Source organism: Aphidius gifuensis, linkage group LG2 (genome assembly GCF_014905175.1).
Source record: "Aphidius gifuensis isolate YNYX2018 linkage group LG2, ASM1490517v1, whole genome shotgun sequence".
Lineage (NCBI taxonomy): Eukaryota > Metazoa > Arthropoda > Insecta > Hymenoptera > Braconidae > Aphidius > Aphidius gifuensis.
This window is the reverse complement of record NC_057789.1, coordinates 24,176,658-24,194,438: the sequence shown is the minus strand read 5'-3', so window position 1 is coordinate 24,194,438 and position 17,781 is coordinate 24,176,658. Positions and strand designations below refer to the sequence as shown.

Here is a 17,781-nt window from a genome sequence, read left to right as displayed (position 1 = left end):
TTTTTGTTTTTTTTTTATTTGCGTTGTGGGTCGTCATAAAATTACGAGAACCAAAAGCGTCTTTTTTTTGGTCATTTTATTGTTATCATTCATTTTTGATTAAAGTTTAATTCATTTAATACAGTTGAACAATAATAATAATAATAAAACAGATTATTGCAATCATTTTAGAACAATTAATTCATTGAAAATTTATAAAACTGAATATAAATAGATTGTGTTGCTATTTTATATTTGATTTTATTGGAAATTGTCATACTGTTTAATTGAATGTCATCAAAGATTAAGTAAGTTTTCATTTATGTTTATATTATTTAATTTTTTTTTTCTTTTAATTAATTATCAATTGCTTAAATAATATCGACATAATAACAATCAAAAATATAACTTTATTTTGTACAATACAACAAAAATGTTTAAGATATAATAATAATAATATTTTTATAAATTATTACTATATTTATAAATTAAATAAAATAATATAAAATTATATAAAAATGTTTTTTTGCAGATATGTATCCTAATAGTTTTTCTCGTGATATTATGATAATTGCCAAACGACAATTTTCACAAAAAACAACATTGAAGTAGTATGGGAATTAACAGCTCCACATATTGACATAAATCGTGATAAAATTAAATCAATTGAAGCATACACCAAGAGTATTGCATTTGCACCAGTTGGATCCAGTGAATTGTCATTGGCTTATTATGTTGATAAGAATGAAAAGAAATGAATAAAATAACGATAATTATTTTTTAAAATAATTTAATTAATCAATTTAATAAAAAATTGTTTCATTTTATAAAAAAATAAAAATAATACAAGCTTTTATGTATATAATTTGTTTTTTTATTATTCATTTTACAGCAGTAGTAATATCAAACTGACAGAAATAATTTGCGTGTCTCGGAATGTGCGCACGCTGATAAAAATCATCAACTCGTTTAAACTCATGCCAATTGAACGTTAATTGAAACAACAAACATTGTCTCGTTTATCAGTTTCTTTAAAAATTTATCAAACATTCAAACACATTTTTTTTTTTAAACTATTAAATTATTTCTTCATAAAAATCATTTGACTTATTTTCATCAAATAAACTATAAATAAATTTAATTTTCAATTACAAAAAAGATCTGGTAACGTTTGTTGGGGCGTGTGGCTCGCGTTACCGTTGAAAATTAAAAATTTTCAATACTCCGGCTAGGGCCGTGTTAAATTTTATCTCTTAAATGGTTTTTAAAAGTAACAATACAATAATAGTACTTTTTTTTTATTTTTCTGAAAATCGATTTTTTTTTTTTTTTTTTTCGTTCAAGTTAAGGCAAGCTATAACTTCTGTTAGAATCAACGGAATGACTTCATATTAAGCTCAAAAAACGTGGTTTTTAAAACTCTATCGCCCCTTAAGGAGTTTATCCTGATTCCAATAGTCAATTTTTTTCTATTTTTGAAACAAAAGAGACAAAAATATTTCAAAAATTCTATTTTTTACTATTTTATGAAAACTATAATTTTTTTTGAAAAAAGTTTCGACTAAAAGTTGTAGGATTTTACCACACATGCTTTTTAAGTCTTATACAAAGTATCTAGGACGATTTTGTCGAAAGTTAGAGCGTTTTTCAGAAATTACTCGAAAACTAGGAATGCAATAACTTTTGATAAAATTGTAGTAGAGACTTCGTATTAGGCTCAAACAACGCGTCTTCTGAAACTCCATCGCCCTTCATGAGAAAGAGCATTATCTGTTCAGTCACTTTTTTTTTTTTTTTAAAAAACTAAATTTGAAAAAAAAAAAAAAAACGGTTTTTTTTTTAATTTTTATGAAAAATATGATTCATAGATCAAAATTTTTTCGGGGAGGCGATAGAATTTTCGAATACGCATGTTTTAAGCCTAATATGAAGTCTCTAACACCATTTCATCATGAGTTATCGTTTGCCTAAAAAATGAAAACGGCACAAGCTATAACTCAAAATAGAGTAGTCGCAGAGGTTTCATATTAGGCTTAAAATAATCGTTTTTCAAAATTCTATAACTTTTTCAAATGAATTTTTATCGTACGAATAGTATTTTTCGTGCAAAAAAAAAAAAAAAAAGCACAATTTTTTTTTTTTTCGTTTTTTGGGAAAAAAAAAAAATGGCCGAATAGATAATGTTTTTTTTTATTAGGGGCGATAGAATTTCCAGAGCCGCTTCTTTTGAGCCAAATCCGAAGTCTTTACGACAATTAGTTTAGAAGTTATGAACGTTTTTTTTTTTTGGGGGATAAATCCAATACTGCGGCTGAGCCTTTCGGCTCCTAGCCTCCGTAATTAATATTTATTTATTGTTCTTTTTTAAAACAATAATAATAATAGTTTTACAAAGTAATTTATGTAGATATTTTCTTTCTGTTTTTTAATAAATTTGTTTTATTTTTCAACAGACAAGACCTAAAGGTGAAGGCCTAACACCATATCAAGGAAAAAAACGCCGTTTTGGTGAATACAATTGTTCAAAATGTAAACGTAAATGGATGTCAGGAAATAGTTGGGCAAATATGGGTCAAGAATGTATTAAGTGTCACATAAATGTTTACCCTCACAAACAGGTTAGTCTAGGACCATCAACATCGTTATCAACATCCTCGTTACATTCGTTCAACTCCTCCCTGCGTTACGTAAGTTTTTTTTTTTTTTTATTTTTTATAATAAAATTACATTTATATAACTTCTCTAATTCCATTGTTTAACAATAATTTTCAACAATTAAAATCATCATAATTATAAATATAAATCAAAAAAAGTTTGATATTTTTATTTATTTTTTTTAAATATTCAGAGACCACTTGAAAAGCCAGATGGCCTGGATGTATGAGACCAAAGTAAAATTCATCCTCAACATCTTTGTGAAAAATGCAAAACACTCATGGTTACTATTGTCGACGTGTTCAGTAATTAAAATATCATTATAAGTATCATTTTTTAAAATTAATTATCATTATGAAAAATTAACAATATGTATATAAAATGAAAAAGAATTTTTTGGTGTTACAACGTTTATTGTTAGTACAAATGGTTGATTGCTATTTAAAGAACACCCTGTCTATGTTTAGAGAACAAGAAAAAAAAAAAAAAAAACGAGTAAGAAATATTTGTTAGTAACTCATTGATATTTAATTTAAGTATAAATTTTATTGAATTATTAAAAATTATAATAAGAATTGCTTGGACTATTGCATATACATTTAAATAAAATTAAATAATATGATGTGTACATAATATGGTACTATCATATGCACAAAAAAAAAACATAAAAAAAAATTACTATAGCACAAGGAATTTATAATGACTCATTATAAATTCCTTGTGCTATAGTAATTTTTTTTTATGTTTTTTTTAAATGATTAATGAGTAATCATTTATAAAGATATATGTATAAAAAAGAGCTTATTTTTTTTGTATTAATTTTGCTTCAGTTTAATTTTATTTACATGTATAAAAAACAAAATATAAGAGTATAAATTTTTTAAAATATATATTTTCAAGTTGACCGTGAAATATTCTTGCATTGTGCCAACATCTTTGCATTTGCAAACATGACAATCATATTTTTAGATTTAAGAAGAATTATTTTAAAGAGTAAAGTTGATCAGGCGTATTAAAAATTTACTTGTATTGTATTTTATAATTATATTAAGAATATATTTGAATGTATATATACGGAGAAAAACATGTTTTTACTATAATATGAATAAATTTAAATCTGGCGCATTGGTTGGCGCTTTGATCACTAAAAATAGAGTGGGTATAACCACTCTACTAAAAAATGGCCATTTGTCCGCTTATATTAGCACTCGCTATTGTAGATATTTACATAGTCTGCTTTGCAAAGGGCTAAAGCGTTCATTGTTGGTTCATTTTCTTTTTGAGAGTCATCGAGAGTTGAGTATTCAAGTCAATATGTTGAACCTATTGCGTCAGCCATTACTTAAAATTGCCCAGTGTAAGTTTAATAATATATTTTTTGACACTCTGTTTGTAAACGACGCCATTACGCACCAATTATAGTGCGTAAAAAAATACTTATACGCACGATTTTTTAACGAGAAATCGTGCGTAAAAGTATCTCCTTACGCACTATATTGGCGCAAAATGGCGTCCATATTACAAACCTCGTGTCAAAAAATATTGTATATAACTCGTACGTGAAGAAGGTGATCCTCCACGACTTTGAAGGTGTCATACTCGTCACCAGGTCGTTTTCGACTCCTGGTGATTCGTATTGACACCTTCAAAATCGTGCACGAATCACCAACTTCACGTACTAGTTATATAATAATATACTATTTCAAGTTAATTTTAAAATTTTTCAGAATAATACTTGATAATTGATTAATTGTTTTAGTTGGTTTTAAAAATTTTGGAAAACCGATTCCAAAAGTACTCGTAAGATCAGATTCATATATTGAATATCTACGAGTTAAAAATGCAGCTCGATTGAACCATCGTCCAATTGAAATACCAGACTGGGTAGAAAGTACCATCTGGATTGGATTAGCTGGAGGGGTTGTCTCATTTTCCTCAATATTTTGGTACAACGTCTTGAAAATAGTAAGTTATACATATATAAACTATATACACCTACATTCATCAACCTCTTTTTTTTTTTTTTTTTTTTTTTAACAACTGACAATATATTATATTTTTTTTATAGATGATGGGTGAATCGGACGATTGATGTTCATAATTTTTTTGAACCTTTTGAAACTTTATATATTTAAAAATTACATAAATTAATAATAAAAAAAAAAAGTTATGTTTGTTTTTTCCATTATAAAATAAAATGTCTAAATAATTAATCATGATATATATGAATTGATATATTTATTGATAATATGTAATCCTATTATTCAAAATCATCTCGTATTATATAAAAACTAATTTGAAAAAGGGAAAAAAATAATCACAATAAAACATAAAAATTTTTCACATCTAAATAAAAAAAATAATAATTTATTTATTATTTTTATTTTTTTATACAGCACCAATACATTGTAAAATTAAATTAAATTTTGAGAATAGGTCTGTTGTTGTGACAAAAGGAAATTAATCAATTTTCTAACAATAAATAAATGGTAAAAATAAAGTTAACAATAATAAAAATAATAATTTTTCACATAAATATTAATGCATAAAATTAAAATTATCAATGAATATTCAAAATTGGACAATTTTTGTTGCTGATAATTAATGAAATATTGTTTATAAAAATGATCAAAAGTGGCCAGAGGTTATTAGGAAAATATGGTTGAACAAGTGGTCTTGGTACTCTATTGTTGATAAATAATGCCTTCTGGCGTGGTTAAGCTGTACCGGTGAGCCACGTGCAGCTATTAACTATTTGTACATACTAGTGTTTACTAGCAACTCAAATTCCAAATTTAATAACAATAATATTATTTATTTCAACAATAAGAGCATCAAAAAATCTATTTCAAGAACTTTTAAATAATATATTAAAAACACCAGTATCATTTTTTGATACAACTCCACTTGGACGTATATTAAATCGTCTTGTTAAAGATACTGATATTGTTGATAATGTCCTTCCAGTATATATTGGCCTCTGGCTACATTTAACATTTATGGTAATTTAATTATTATTAATTATTATTTATATTTTATTTTAAATTGATATAATAATTTTTTTATATTATATTACAGGTGATTTCTTCAATTTCAGTTATAAGTTATAATACAATAACTTTTTTAATTGTCATAATTCCAGTATTTATTATTTATTATTTAATACTTTGTTTTTATATTTCAACATCAAGACAATTAACACGTTTAGAATCAATAACAAGATCACCAATTTATTCACATTTTAGTGAAACAATTAATGGTGTAAATACAATAAGAGCATATAATATGGAAGATAGTTTTATTGAAAAAACAAATAATCTTATTGACATTAATAGTATTTGTTATTATCCATATGTTATGTCAAATACATGGTTGACAGTTAGATTAGGAATAATGGGTAATATATTAGTATTTTTTGCAGCATTATTTGCTGTTATTAATCGTGAAAATATAAGTCCAGGTACAATGGGTTTGTCCTTGACTTATGCTTTTGTTATAACGCAAAATCTTAGTATGCTTATTCAAGTAACATCATCAATTGAATCTAACATTGTAGCTGTTGAAAGAATAAAAGAATACAGTGATATACCACAAGAAGAAACATTAAAAAAAAATCAAACAACAATTGTAGATGATAGCTGGCCCTCAAATGGTTACATTGAATTTTGTAATTTAAGTTTACGATATAGAGATGGCCTTGATCTTGTTTTAAAAGAATTATCATTTGTCATTAATGGAAATGAAAAAATTGGTATTATTGGTCGTACTGGAAGTGGTAAATCTTCATTAACATTGGCTCTATTTAGAATCATTGAAGCTGCTAGTGGTAAAATTTTAATTGATGGAATTGATATATCAAAATTGAGTCTTTCAAAATTACGATCAAAACTTACAATCATTCCACAAGATCCAGTTTTATTTGGTGGTAGTTTAAGAATGAATTTAGATCCATTTGATATACATGAAGATGAAGCCATTTGGACAGCATTAGAAAGATCACATTTAAAATCATTTGTTACTAACTTACCAGATAAATTACATCATGAGATTAGCGAGGGTGGTGATAATTTGAGTACTGGACAACGTCAATTAATTTGTCTTGCACGTGCATTATTGAGAAAAACAAAAATATTAATTTTGGATGAGGCAACTGCAGGTGTTGATTTTGAAACTGATGATCTTATACAGCAAACAATTAAAAATGAATTTAGCGATTGTACTATTATTACAATTGCACACAGACTCAACACTATCATTGATTCAGACAGAGTTATGGTACTGGATAAAGGATCAATTGTTGAATTTGATTGTCCTGATAAATTGATGAAAAATCAGACAAGTGTTTTTTACAGTATGGCAAAAAATGATGGTCTAGTTGGTTGAAATATTAATTTATAATAATAATTATACTAATATATTATGAACAAAATGTAATATTATTTAAAAATTGAATTTATAAGTTTTTTTTTGGTGTGGAATTATTCATTTGTAACTGTTTTTCAATTTGATACAATTTAATTTTTAAAATAATAACAAGTATTAACATGTAATAAAATCAAAAAACATTTTAATAAATAATTAAAAGTATATATTATCTTAATCTAAAACGTTTGTTTTACTATGAGAAAAATTTAGCTTATTTGCACCATCATCGGTGGAGAATAAGAGTGGGGATATGGAAGAAAAACGGAGAGGAATAATAAACCCCTCCCTGCCACTCCGAAGTTTTAGGTCGTTTGTTTATTTATTTATTTGTGTTGTGGGTCGTCATAAAATTACAAGGAGCAGAATGTTTTTTTTTTTGTCAATTCATTGTTATCATGTATTTTTGATTTCAGTTTAATTCATTTAAAACAGTTATATTAAACGATATTAATAATAATAAAACAGATTATTGCAATCATTTAAAAACAATTAATTCAACAAATATTTATAAAACTGAATGAATAAAATTGTGTTGCAGTTTTATATTTGATTTTATTGAAAATTGTCATATTGTTTAATTGAATATCATCAAAGATTAAGTAAGTTTTCATTCATGTTTATTATTAAAATTTCTTTTTTCTTTTACTCAATTATCAATTGTTTAACATTGTCAACATCAACATAATAACAATGAAAAATATATAACTTTATTTTGTACAATTAGAAATAAAATGTTTAAACTATAATAATAATAATATATTTTTATAAATTAATATGGTTATTTATTCATAAAATAAAAGAATATAAAGTTATTTATGAAAATTTTATTTTTCAGTCATGTATTTCAATGGTTTGCCTGCGGATAATATGAAAACTGCCAAACGACAATTTTCACAAAAAACAACATTGAAAGATAAATTTGAGGTAGTATGGGAATTGACAGCTTCATATTTTAACATAAATCATGATAAAACTAATAAAACAGTTGGTCAATCAATGATCTGGAGGGAAATTGGTAACAAAGAATATACTTCTGCAAAAAATAAAGATTATTTACGCAAATCAATTGAAGCATACACCAAGAGTATTGCATTTGCACCAGTTGGATCCAGTGAATTGTCATTGGCTTATGCAAATCGTTCAGCTGTATTATTCAAAGCAAGACTCTATGAAGATTGTCTTGTTGACATTGAACGTTCATTGAAGGCAGGCTATCCAGATAAATTAAAAACAAAATTATTTTTACGTCAATCATTGTGTTTCAAAGCATTGAAACCAAGTTCAGATATTGAATCAGGTATGTCAATGGCCAGTGCAATGCAATGGCTTCCTGACTTGAAAAAATATAATCCAACATACGATATCAACAAAGAGTATCCAAAGATGATCAAGGAACTTAAAGAACCACGTGAAATTATTAGATATTTACCAGAAATAAAAAATGATAATGCAATAATAGTTGGTGCATCTGATGCAATTGAATTGAAAAAAACTGATGAAAATAATCAACATATTGTTGCAACAAGAGACATCAAGACTGGTGAATTTATTTACATTTCTGAGCCATTTGCAGCATCTCCTGCTGATGAATTACGTTTTACAAATTGTTGGCATTGTTGTCGCCAAACTTGGGCTGGTATACCATGTGATAATTGTTCAGCTATCATATATTGTTCTGATTTATGTAAAAATAAAGCATGGAATAGTTATCATAATATTGAATGTTTAGTATTAGGATCACTTTTAAAATTTGACAAAGTAAATACAGGAAAATTCACAGTAGTAAAAATGATTTTGAAAACACTAAGCTCAGTAGGTGATTTGAAAGAAATAAAAAAAATAGTTGATAATATTGACTTGGATAAAAATAAAGAATTTATCATTACCAATGGTATTCTTGATGTTAATAGTATTAATAATTTTCATCGACTTGATTATTTTTTAAAGCTAAATGATCATAAATTCGAAGTAACATTACTTGCTGTATGGATTGTTAATGTTTTTTGTCAAAAAACAAATATATTAGGTCAAAAAATGACAATGAAAAATTTGATTAAGAATGAAGAAACATTGATTTTGGGAGAATTAATATTACGATATTCGATGATGGCCCATTGCCATAGTCAATGGGTATGTATTTATAACAATAATTTATTATTTAGAATGATTATTATATGTTAAATAATTTTTATTAGTTTGCAGATATACCATTTGATAGTAATTGTGCTGCAATAAATGTCATAATGCCAATTTGTAAGTTATTTAAAAAAAGCTGTGATTCAAATATTGATTTGATTCACTTGGGTTCAAACTTTGGATTTTATGCCAGCAAACCAATCAAGCAAGGAGAACTGGTACGTATTAACGTCTTGATATTTTTTAAAAGATATTTAATAATTATGTTGACTATTTTTAGATACTTATGAATACTCATGGACAATATGATATGGTGCCAAAAGCTGAACGACATTCAGCATTAAAACTTACTACTGATGATCCTGTACCATGTAAATGTATAGCATGTATTGAAAATTGGCCAATCCTAGATTATCTTCCATCTTACCAGGTATTTATTTTTATTAATTGTTGTAAATTCAAGTAATATTTAATACTATTTATTTATTTTTTTGGTGGAAATAGAGTATGGTGTTGCCTGCAAGTATAAAGAAAGAATTGGAATATATCACGATAAAGGTAGAAGAGTTGCAACAATGCGTCTATTACGGAGATACTCGAGAATTGTTGACAATGAAGGATACTTTGAATAGCATGAATGATAAGTTCCATCAATATATCACTGTTCCCTGTAAAGGAGTATCAATATTGAATATACTAGTCCAAGCGTTGCATGGTCGACTACGTACAGTTTATGATATTGTTGAGTAATCATCCCTCAAAGGAAAATACAGCTTTATATATTTTCTCTCAACAATATGATTGGTTCTGTTTACAATCAACAAGATAAATAAAAAATTTAAATTATCATCAGTTATATTTTATGGTTTAAATTTAGAAAATTTAAATCATCATAAAAAAATCAACAACTTTCATATGTCTACATTTAAATTGCCTAAAATTTAATTAATTATCAAGAGTTTTTATTTGAATGTTCTAAAGTTTATCGCTTGTATAAATTTAAAAGCTCATTAGATTTTTGGTATTATTATATTTAGTTGATTATTTATAAGTTATATAAAATTTTTCTTTGGCGTTGAATTATTCATTTGTGATTGTTTTTCAATTTGATTCAATTAAATTTAACAATCAAATAATAAGTCAACAATAAATAGAATAATATTTATTGTTAAATTCATTTAAAAATGATTTGTTCATCAATATATTATATTATAAACAAAATGTAATATTAATTGAAAATTCAAATAAAAAATAATCATTATAAAATTTTTGTCTTATATTGTTATTAAAAATAATAATGCTTGAATAATTTTATTGTTCATGACATAGGTATTACATTTATATTTATTGCAACAACTTTATCAAGTCGAAATTGCTGATTTCGTTCATTTTTAGTGCAATTAACATACTGTTTAGTAAAAAAAAAAAAAGATGTTAAAATCAGTCTATACTTTTAACAGTTAAATTTCACATCTAAATCAAGTAAGTTTTCATTCAAATCGTTTATTTTTTTTACGCTTTTTTTTTTCTTTTAAATTTATTATTAATTGTTTAAATATATAATAAATAATAATTAATAAGTTATTAATTAATAATAACTATTGACATCAAATTCTCAAATAACCGTTATTTTAATTTAAAAATTAATGCTATAACCGAGGTCAAATATAGTTTGAATTAAAATTTGTTATTCCAGGGTGCATCATGGATTTTAAATTATTAGTTTTTTTACTATGAGAAAGATTTGCACCATCGGTGGAGAATTAGAGTGGGGATATGGAAGAATAACGGAGGGGATAATAAACCCCTCCCTGTCACTCTGCAGTTTTTGGTCGTTTGTTTATGTTATTTATTTGTGTTGTGGGTCGTCATAAAATTACCAGAAGCAACAGCATGTTATTTTTTTTTGGTCAATTGATTGTTATCATGTGTTTTTGATTTTAGTTTAATTCATTTAAAACAGTTGAACGATATTAATAATAATAAAACAGATTATTGCACTCATTTGAAAACAATTAATTCATCAAATATTTATAAAATTGAATAAATAAAATTGTGTTGCAGTTTTATATTTGATTTTAGTGAAAATTGTCATATTGTTTAATTGAATATCATCAAAGATTAAGTAAGTTTTCATTCATGTTTATTATTAAAATTTTTTTTTTCTCTTACTCAATTATCAGTTGTTCAAATATTATTGTCATAATAACAATCAAAAATCAAAATTTATTTTGAACAATACAACAAAAATGTTTAAGCCATGATAATTATTTTATTTTTATAAATTATTATTATTTGTTTATAAAATTAAAGATAATATAAAGTTATGTACAATTTTTTTTTTGCAGATTTGCATATCGATATGTATAATCCCAATAGTTTTCCTCATGATACTGCGATAGCTGCTTCTCAAAAATTTTCACAAAACACAACATTGAAAGATCAATTTGAAGCAGTATGGGATATAGCAGCTCCATATACTGACATAAATCGTGATAAAATTAATAAAACAGTTGGTCAGTCAATGATCTGGAGGGAAATTGGTAATAAAGAATATACTTCTGCAAAAAATAAAGATTATTTGAGCAAATCAATTGAAGCATACACCAAGAGTATTGCTTTTGCACCAGTTGGATCCAAAGAATTGTCATTGGCTTATGCAAATCGTTCAGCTGTATTATTCAAAGCAAGACTCTATGAAGATTGTCTTCTTGACATTGAACGTTCATTAAAAGCAGGCTATCCAGATAAATTAAAAACAAAATTATTTTTACGTCAATCATTGTGTTTTAAAGCGTTGAAACCAAGCTCACATATTGAATCAAATATTTCAATGGCCAGTGCAATGCAATGGCTTCCTGACTTGACCAAATATAATCCAAAATACAACATCAACAAAGAGTATCCAAAGATGATCAATGAACTCAAAGAACCACGTGAAATTATTAGATATTCACCAGAAATAAAAAATGATAATGCAATAATAGTTGGTGCATCTGATGCAATTGAATTGAAACAAACTGATGAAAATAATCAACACATTGTTGCAACAAGAGACATCAAATCTGGTGAATTTATTTACATTTCTGAGCCATTTGTAGCTACTGTTAGTAATGAAGTACGTTTTACTTATTGTTGGCATTGTGCTCGTCATACCTGGGTTGGTGTACCATGTGATAATTGTCCAAACATCATATATTGCTCGGAGAAATGTAATAAAAAAGCATGGAATAGTTATCATAATATTGAATGTTTAGTATTAGGAACACTTTTAAAATGTGACCATATAGATTCAAGAAGATTAATGGCAGTAAAAGTGATTCTAAAGGCACTAAACTCAGTAGGTGATTTAAAAGAATTAAAAAAAATAATTGACAATATTGACTCGGATAAAAATAAAGAATTTATCATTACCAAAGGTATTCTTGATGTTAATAGTATCGATAATTTTCATCGACTTGATTATTTTTTAAAGCCAAATGATCAGAAATTCCAATTAACATTACATTCTGTATGGATTGTTGCAATTTTTTGTCAAAAAACAAATATATTTGGTCAAAAAATGACAATGGAAAATTCAATTAGAAACAAAGAAACATTGATTTTGGGAGAACTGATATCACGATATTCGATGATGGCCTTTTGCAATGGTCAATTTGTATGTATTTATAAAATTAATTTATTATTTATAATGATTATTATATGTTAAACAATTTTTATCAGTTTTCAGATACAAAGACTAGTAGTGATCTCTCTGCAATAAATGTCTTAATGCCAATTCGTAAGATATTTAAAAAAAGCTGTGATTCAAATATTGATTGGATTTACTTGGGTTCACACGTTAGATTTTATGCCTGCAAACCAATCAAGCAAGGAGAACTGGTACGTATTAACTGGTATTTTTTTTATTTTTTAAGGATATTTAATAATTACGTGAACTATTTTTAGATACTTATAAATACTTATGGACAATATCATATGGTGTCAAAAGATGCACGACATTTAGCATTAAAACTTACTACTGATGATCCTGTACCATGTAGATGTACAGCATGTATTGAAAATTGGCCAATCGTAGATTATCTTCCATCTTACGGGGTATTTATTTTTATTAATTTTAAAAAATTCAAGTAATATTTTAAACTATTTATTTATTGTTTTTATGTCAATAGAGTATGGTGTTGCCTGCGAGTATAAAGAAAGAATTAAATTATATGACACGAGAGGTAGAAAAGTGTCGAAAACGCATCCATCACGGAGATACTCGAGAATTATTAACAATGAAGGATACTTTGAATAGTATGAATGATAAATATCATCAATACATCACCGTTCCTTGTCAGGAAGTATCAATTTTGAATTTAATAATCAAAGCGTTGTATTGTCGACTACGTACAGTTTATAATATTGTTGAGTAATTATCCCTCAACGGAAAATACAGCTTTATATATTTTCTTTCAACAATATGATTGATTCTGTTTACAATCAACAAGATAAATGAAAAAATTAAATTATCATCACTTATATTTTTTTCTTGGGTATACATTTCATGGTTTAAATTTAAAACATTCAAATCATCATAAAAAAATCAACGACTTTCATATGTTTAAAATTTAATTAATTATCAAGAGTTTTCATTTAAATGTTCTAAAATTTATCGCTTGTATAAATTTAACAGCTCATTGGATTTTTGGTATTAATTATTATATTTAGTTGATTATTTATAAGTTATATAAACTTTTTGTTATTGGCGTTGAATTATTCATTTGTAATTGTTTTTCAATTTGATTTAATTTAATTTAAAACTGAAATAATAAGTCAACAATAAATAAAATAATATTTATTGTTGAATTCATTTAAAAATAATTTGTTCATCAAAATATTATATTATAAACAAAATGTAATATATATTAAAAATTTAAATAAAAAATAATCATTATATAATTTTGTCTTATATTGTTATTAAAAATAATAATGATTAAATAATTTTATTGTTGATTACATTGGTAAATTTATTGCAAACAAATTTATCAAGTTGAAATTGCTAATTTTATTTATATTTTCAGTGCAATTAACATACTGTTTAGTAAAAAAAAAAAATATTAAAACCAGTCTACACTTTTAACAGTTAAATTTTACATCTAAATCAAGTAAGTTTTCATTCGAATTGTTTTTTTTTTTTCTTTTAAATTATTTATTAATTGTTTAAATATATAACGATTAATAACTATTGACATTATATTCTCAAATAACGGTAATTTTTATTTAAAAATTAATGCTATAATCAAGGTCAAATAAAGTTCAATATTTTCAACAATTAAACATGTAAAATTTTTTATTCCAGGGTGCATCATGGATTTTAAATTTTTAGTTTTTTTACTATGAGAAAAATTAGCTCATTTGCACCATCATCGGTGGAGAATTAGAGTGGGGATACGGGAGAATGACAGAGAGGAACAGAGAAATAAAAAAAAAAAAAACCACTCACTGCCCCTCCACAGTTCTTATGGTCGTTTGTTTTTTGTTTTTTTTTTTTCATTTGCGCTGTGGGTCGTCATAAAATTACAAGAAGCAACAGCGTCTTTTTTTTTTTTCGGTCATTTTATTGTTATCACGCATTTTTGATTTCAGTTTAATTCATTTAAAACAGTTGAACAATATTAATAATAATAAAACAGATTATTGAAATCATTTCAAAACAGCTAATTCATTAAAAATTTATAAAACTGAATATAAATAAAATTGTGTTGCTATTTTATATTTGATTTGATTGGAAATTGTCATACTGTTTAATTGAAAATCATCAAAGATTAAGTAAGTTTTCATTCATGTTTATTATCAAAATTTTTTTTTATAATTAATTTACAATTGTTTAAATAATATCGACATAATAACAATCAAAAATATAACTTTATTTTTGTACAATACAACAAAAATGTTTAAGCTATAATAATAATAGTAATATTTTTATAAATTATTATTCACAAATAAAATAAAATTATATAAAAATGTTTTTTTGCAGATATGTATCCTGATAGCTTTTCTCGTGATATTATGATATCTGCCAAACGACAATTTTCAGAAAAAACAACATTGAAAGATCAATTTGAAGTAGTATGGGAATTAACAGCTCCACATATTGACATAAATCGTGATAAAATTAATAATAAAACAGTTGGTCAGTCAATGATCTGGAGGGAAATTGGTAACAAAGAATATACTACTGCAAAAAATAAAAATTATTTACGTAAATCAATTGAAGAATACACCAAGAGTATTGCTTTTGCACCAGTTGGATCCAGTGAATTGTCATTGGCTTATGCAAATCGTTCAGCTGTATTATTCAAAGCAAGACTCTATGAAGATTGTCTTCTTGACATTGAACGTGCATTAAAGACAGGCTATCCAGATAAATTGAAAACAAAATTATTTATACGTCAATCATTGTGTTTCAAAGCATTGAAACCAAGCTCACATATTGAATCAGATATTTCAATGGCCAGTGCAATGCAATGGCTTCCTGACTTGAAAAAATATAACCCAACATACGACATCAACAAAGAGTATCCAAAGATGATTAATGAACTTGAAGAACCACGTGAAATTATTAGATATTTACCAGAAATAAAAAATGACAATGCAATAATAGTTGGTGGATCTGATGCAATTGAATTAAAACAAACAAATGGAGATAATCAACATGTTGTTGCAACAAGAGATATCAAATCTGGTGAATTTATTTACATTTCTGAGCCATTTGCAGCAGCTCCTGCTGATGAATTACGTTTTACTAATTGTTGGCATTGTTGTCGTCAAACTTGGACTGGTGTACCATGTGATAATTGTCCAAACATCATATATTGTTCAGACGTGTGTAAAAAGAAAGCATGGAATAGTTATCATAATATTGAATGTTTAGTATTAGGATCACTTTTAAAATTTGACGATAAAGATTACAAAAAATTAATGGCAATAAAAATAATTTCAAAGACACTAAACTCAGCAGGTGATTTAAAAGAATTAAAAAAAATAATTGACAATATTGACTTGGATAAAAATAAAGATTTTATCATTACCAATGGTATTCTTGATGTTAATAGTATTGATAATTTTCATCGTTTTGATTATCTTTTAAATGCATCAAATGAATTTAAATTCCAATTAACATTACTTGCTGTATGGATTGTTGAAATTTTTAGTCAAAAAACAAATATATTTGGTCAAAATATGACAATGAAAAATAAAGAAACATTGATTTTGGGAGAATTAATATTACGATATTTGATGATGGGTTATCGCAATCATCAAGGGGTATGTATTCACTAAATTAATGTATTATTTATAATGATTATTATATGTTAAATAAATTCAGTTTGTAGATACAAAACCTGGTAGTTCTCTTGCTGCAACAAATGTAATAATGCCAATTTGTAAGATATTTAAGAAAAGCTGTGATCCAAATATCGATTGGATTTACTTGGGCTCAAACGTTGGATATTATGCCAGTAAACCAATCAAGCAAGGAGAACCGGTACGTATTAACGACTTGAAATATTTTTTAATATAACTGATTATTAATCAATAATTATGTTAACTAATTTCAGATACTTGTTAGTATGTTTGGACAATATAGTTCAATCTCAAAAGCTCAACGGAGTGTGGCATTTAAACTCATTACTGATGATCCTGTACCATGTAAATGTACAGCATGTATTGAAAATTGGCCAATTGTAGATTATCTTCCATCTTACCGGGTATTTATTTTTATTAATTTGTAAAAATTCAAGTAATATTTAATACTATTCTTGTTTTTTTTTTTTGGTGTCAATAGAGTATGGTGTTGCCAGCAAGTATAAAGAAAGAATTGAATTATATGACATTAACAGTAGGAGAGTGGCAAGATCGTATTTGTCACGGAGATACTAAAGAACTATTGACAATAAAAGATACTTTGAATAGCTTGAATGATAAGAATCATCAATACATCACTGTTCCTTGTCAAGAAGTATCAATATTGAGTATAGTAATCAAAGCGTTGTACAAACGACTACATACTGTTCATGATGTTTTTGAGTAATTATTCTTCAAGGGAAAAAGCAGCTATTTATATATTTTCTCTCAACAATATGCTTCATTTTTAATATAATCAACAAGATAAAAAAAAAATTTAAAATAACCATCACTTATATTTTTTTTTAAATTTATTGCTTGTATAAATTTAACAGCTCATTGGATTTTTGGTATCATTATTAAGTTAATTATTCATAAAATTTTTCTTTGTAGTTGAATTATTCATTTGTAACTGGTTTCAATTAGATTCAACTCAATTTACTAAAAAAATAATAATTGTCAACAAAAAATAAAATAATATTTATTGTGGAATTTATTCAAAAATGATTCGTTCAATAAAATATTATATTATAAACAAAATGTAACATTAATTGAAAATTCAATTATAATTCAATATTTTTAACAATTATAAATGTAAAATTTGTTATTCCAAGGTGTATTCATGGATTTTGAATTTTTAGTTTGTTTACTGTTAGAAAGATTAACTCATTTGCACCAAGAATTAGAGTGGGGATA

At 25.5% G+C, this 17,781-nt stretch overlaps 2 protein-coding genes and 1 long non-coding RNA gene across 3 annotated transcripts; all 3 read left to right on the top strand.

Annotated features, from left to right (window-relative positions):
* The first annotated feature begins 2,490 nt into the window (after window positions 1-2,490).
* Window positions 2,491-2,904, top strand: LOC122849672. Its single transcript, XR_006373588.1, has 2 exons — window positions 2,491-2,666; window positions 2,828-2,904. It is a non-coding gene; the product is annotated as an uncharacterized LOC122849672 (long non-coding RNA).
* Window positions 2,905-5,334: 2,430 nt separating this feature from the next.
* LOC122850614 (multidrug resistance-associated protein 1-like) lies at window positions 5,335-7,072 on the top strand. Its single transcript, XM_044149747.1, has 3 exons — window positions 5,335-5,363; window positions 5,495-5,636; window positions 5,764-7,072. Exons 1-3 carry the CDS (start codon window positions 5,335-5,337, stop codon window positions 7,015-7,017), a joined length of 1,425 nt encoding a protein of 474 aa, XP_044005682.1. The 3' UTR covers window positions 7,018-7,072.
* A 7,660-nt stretch (window positions 7,073-14,732) lies between these two features.
* On the top strand, window positions 14,733-17,625 carry LOC122849570 (SET and MYND domain-containing protein 4-like). Its single transcript, XM_044148326.1, has 5 exons — window positions 14,733-15,009; window positions 15,218-16,506; window positions 16,568-16,726; window positions 16,800-16,949; window positions 17,027-17,625. The coding sequence occupies exons 2-5, from the start codon at window positions 15,220-15,222 to the stop codon at window positions 17,270-17,272; spliced, it is 1,842 nt and encodes a 613-aa protein (XP_044004261.1). The 5' UTR covers window positions 14,733-15,009; window positions 15,218-15,219; the 3' UTR covers window positions 17,273-17,625.
* The last annotated feature ends 156 nt before the right edge of the window (window positions 17,626-17,781 follow it).

Excerpts from the sequence above, each read along its gene's own strand:
- LOC122850614 (XM_044149747.1), top strand. The coding sequence starts at position 5,335 with ATGCCTTCTGGCGTGGTTAAGCTGTACCG. Across the intron at positions 5,364-5,494 it reads GGCGTGGTTAAGCTGTACCG|AAATAATATATTAAAAACAC; the intron begins GTGAGCCACGTG and ends TCAAGAACTTTT. Across the intron at positions 5,637-5,763 it reads GGCTACATTTAACATTTATG|GTCATAATTCCAGTATTTAT; the intron begins GTAATTTAATTA and ends ACTTTTTTAATT.
- LOC122849570 (XM_044148326.1), top strand. The coding sequence starts at position 15,220 with ATGTATCCTGATAGCTTTTCTCGTGATATTATGATATCTGCCAAACGA. Across the intron at positions 16,727-16,799 it reads CAATCAAGCAAGGAGAACCG|ATACTTGTTAGTATGTTTGG; the intron begins GTACGTATTAAC and ends AACTAATTTCAG. Across the intron at positions 16,950-17,026 it reads ATTATCTTCCATCTTACCGG|AGTATGGTGTTGCCAGCAAG; the intron begins GTATTTATTTTT and ends TGGTGTCAATAG.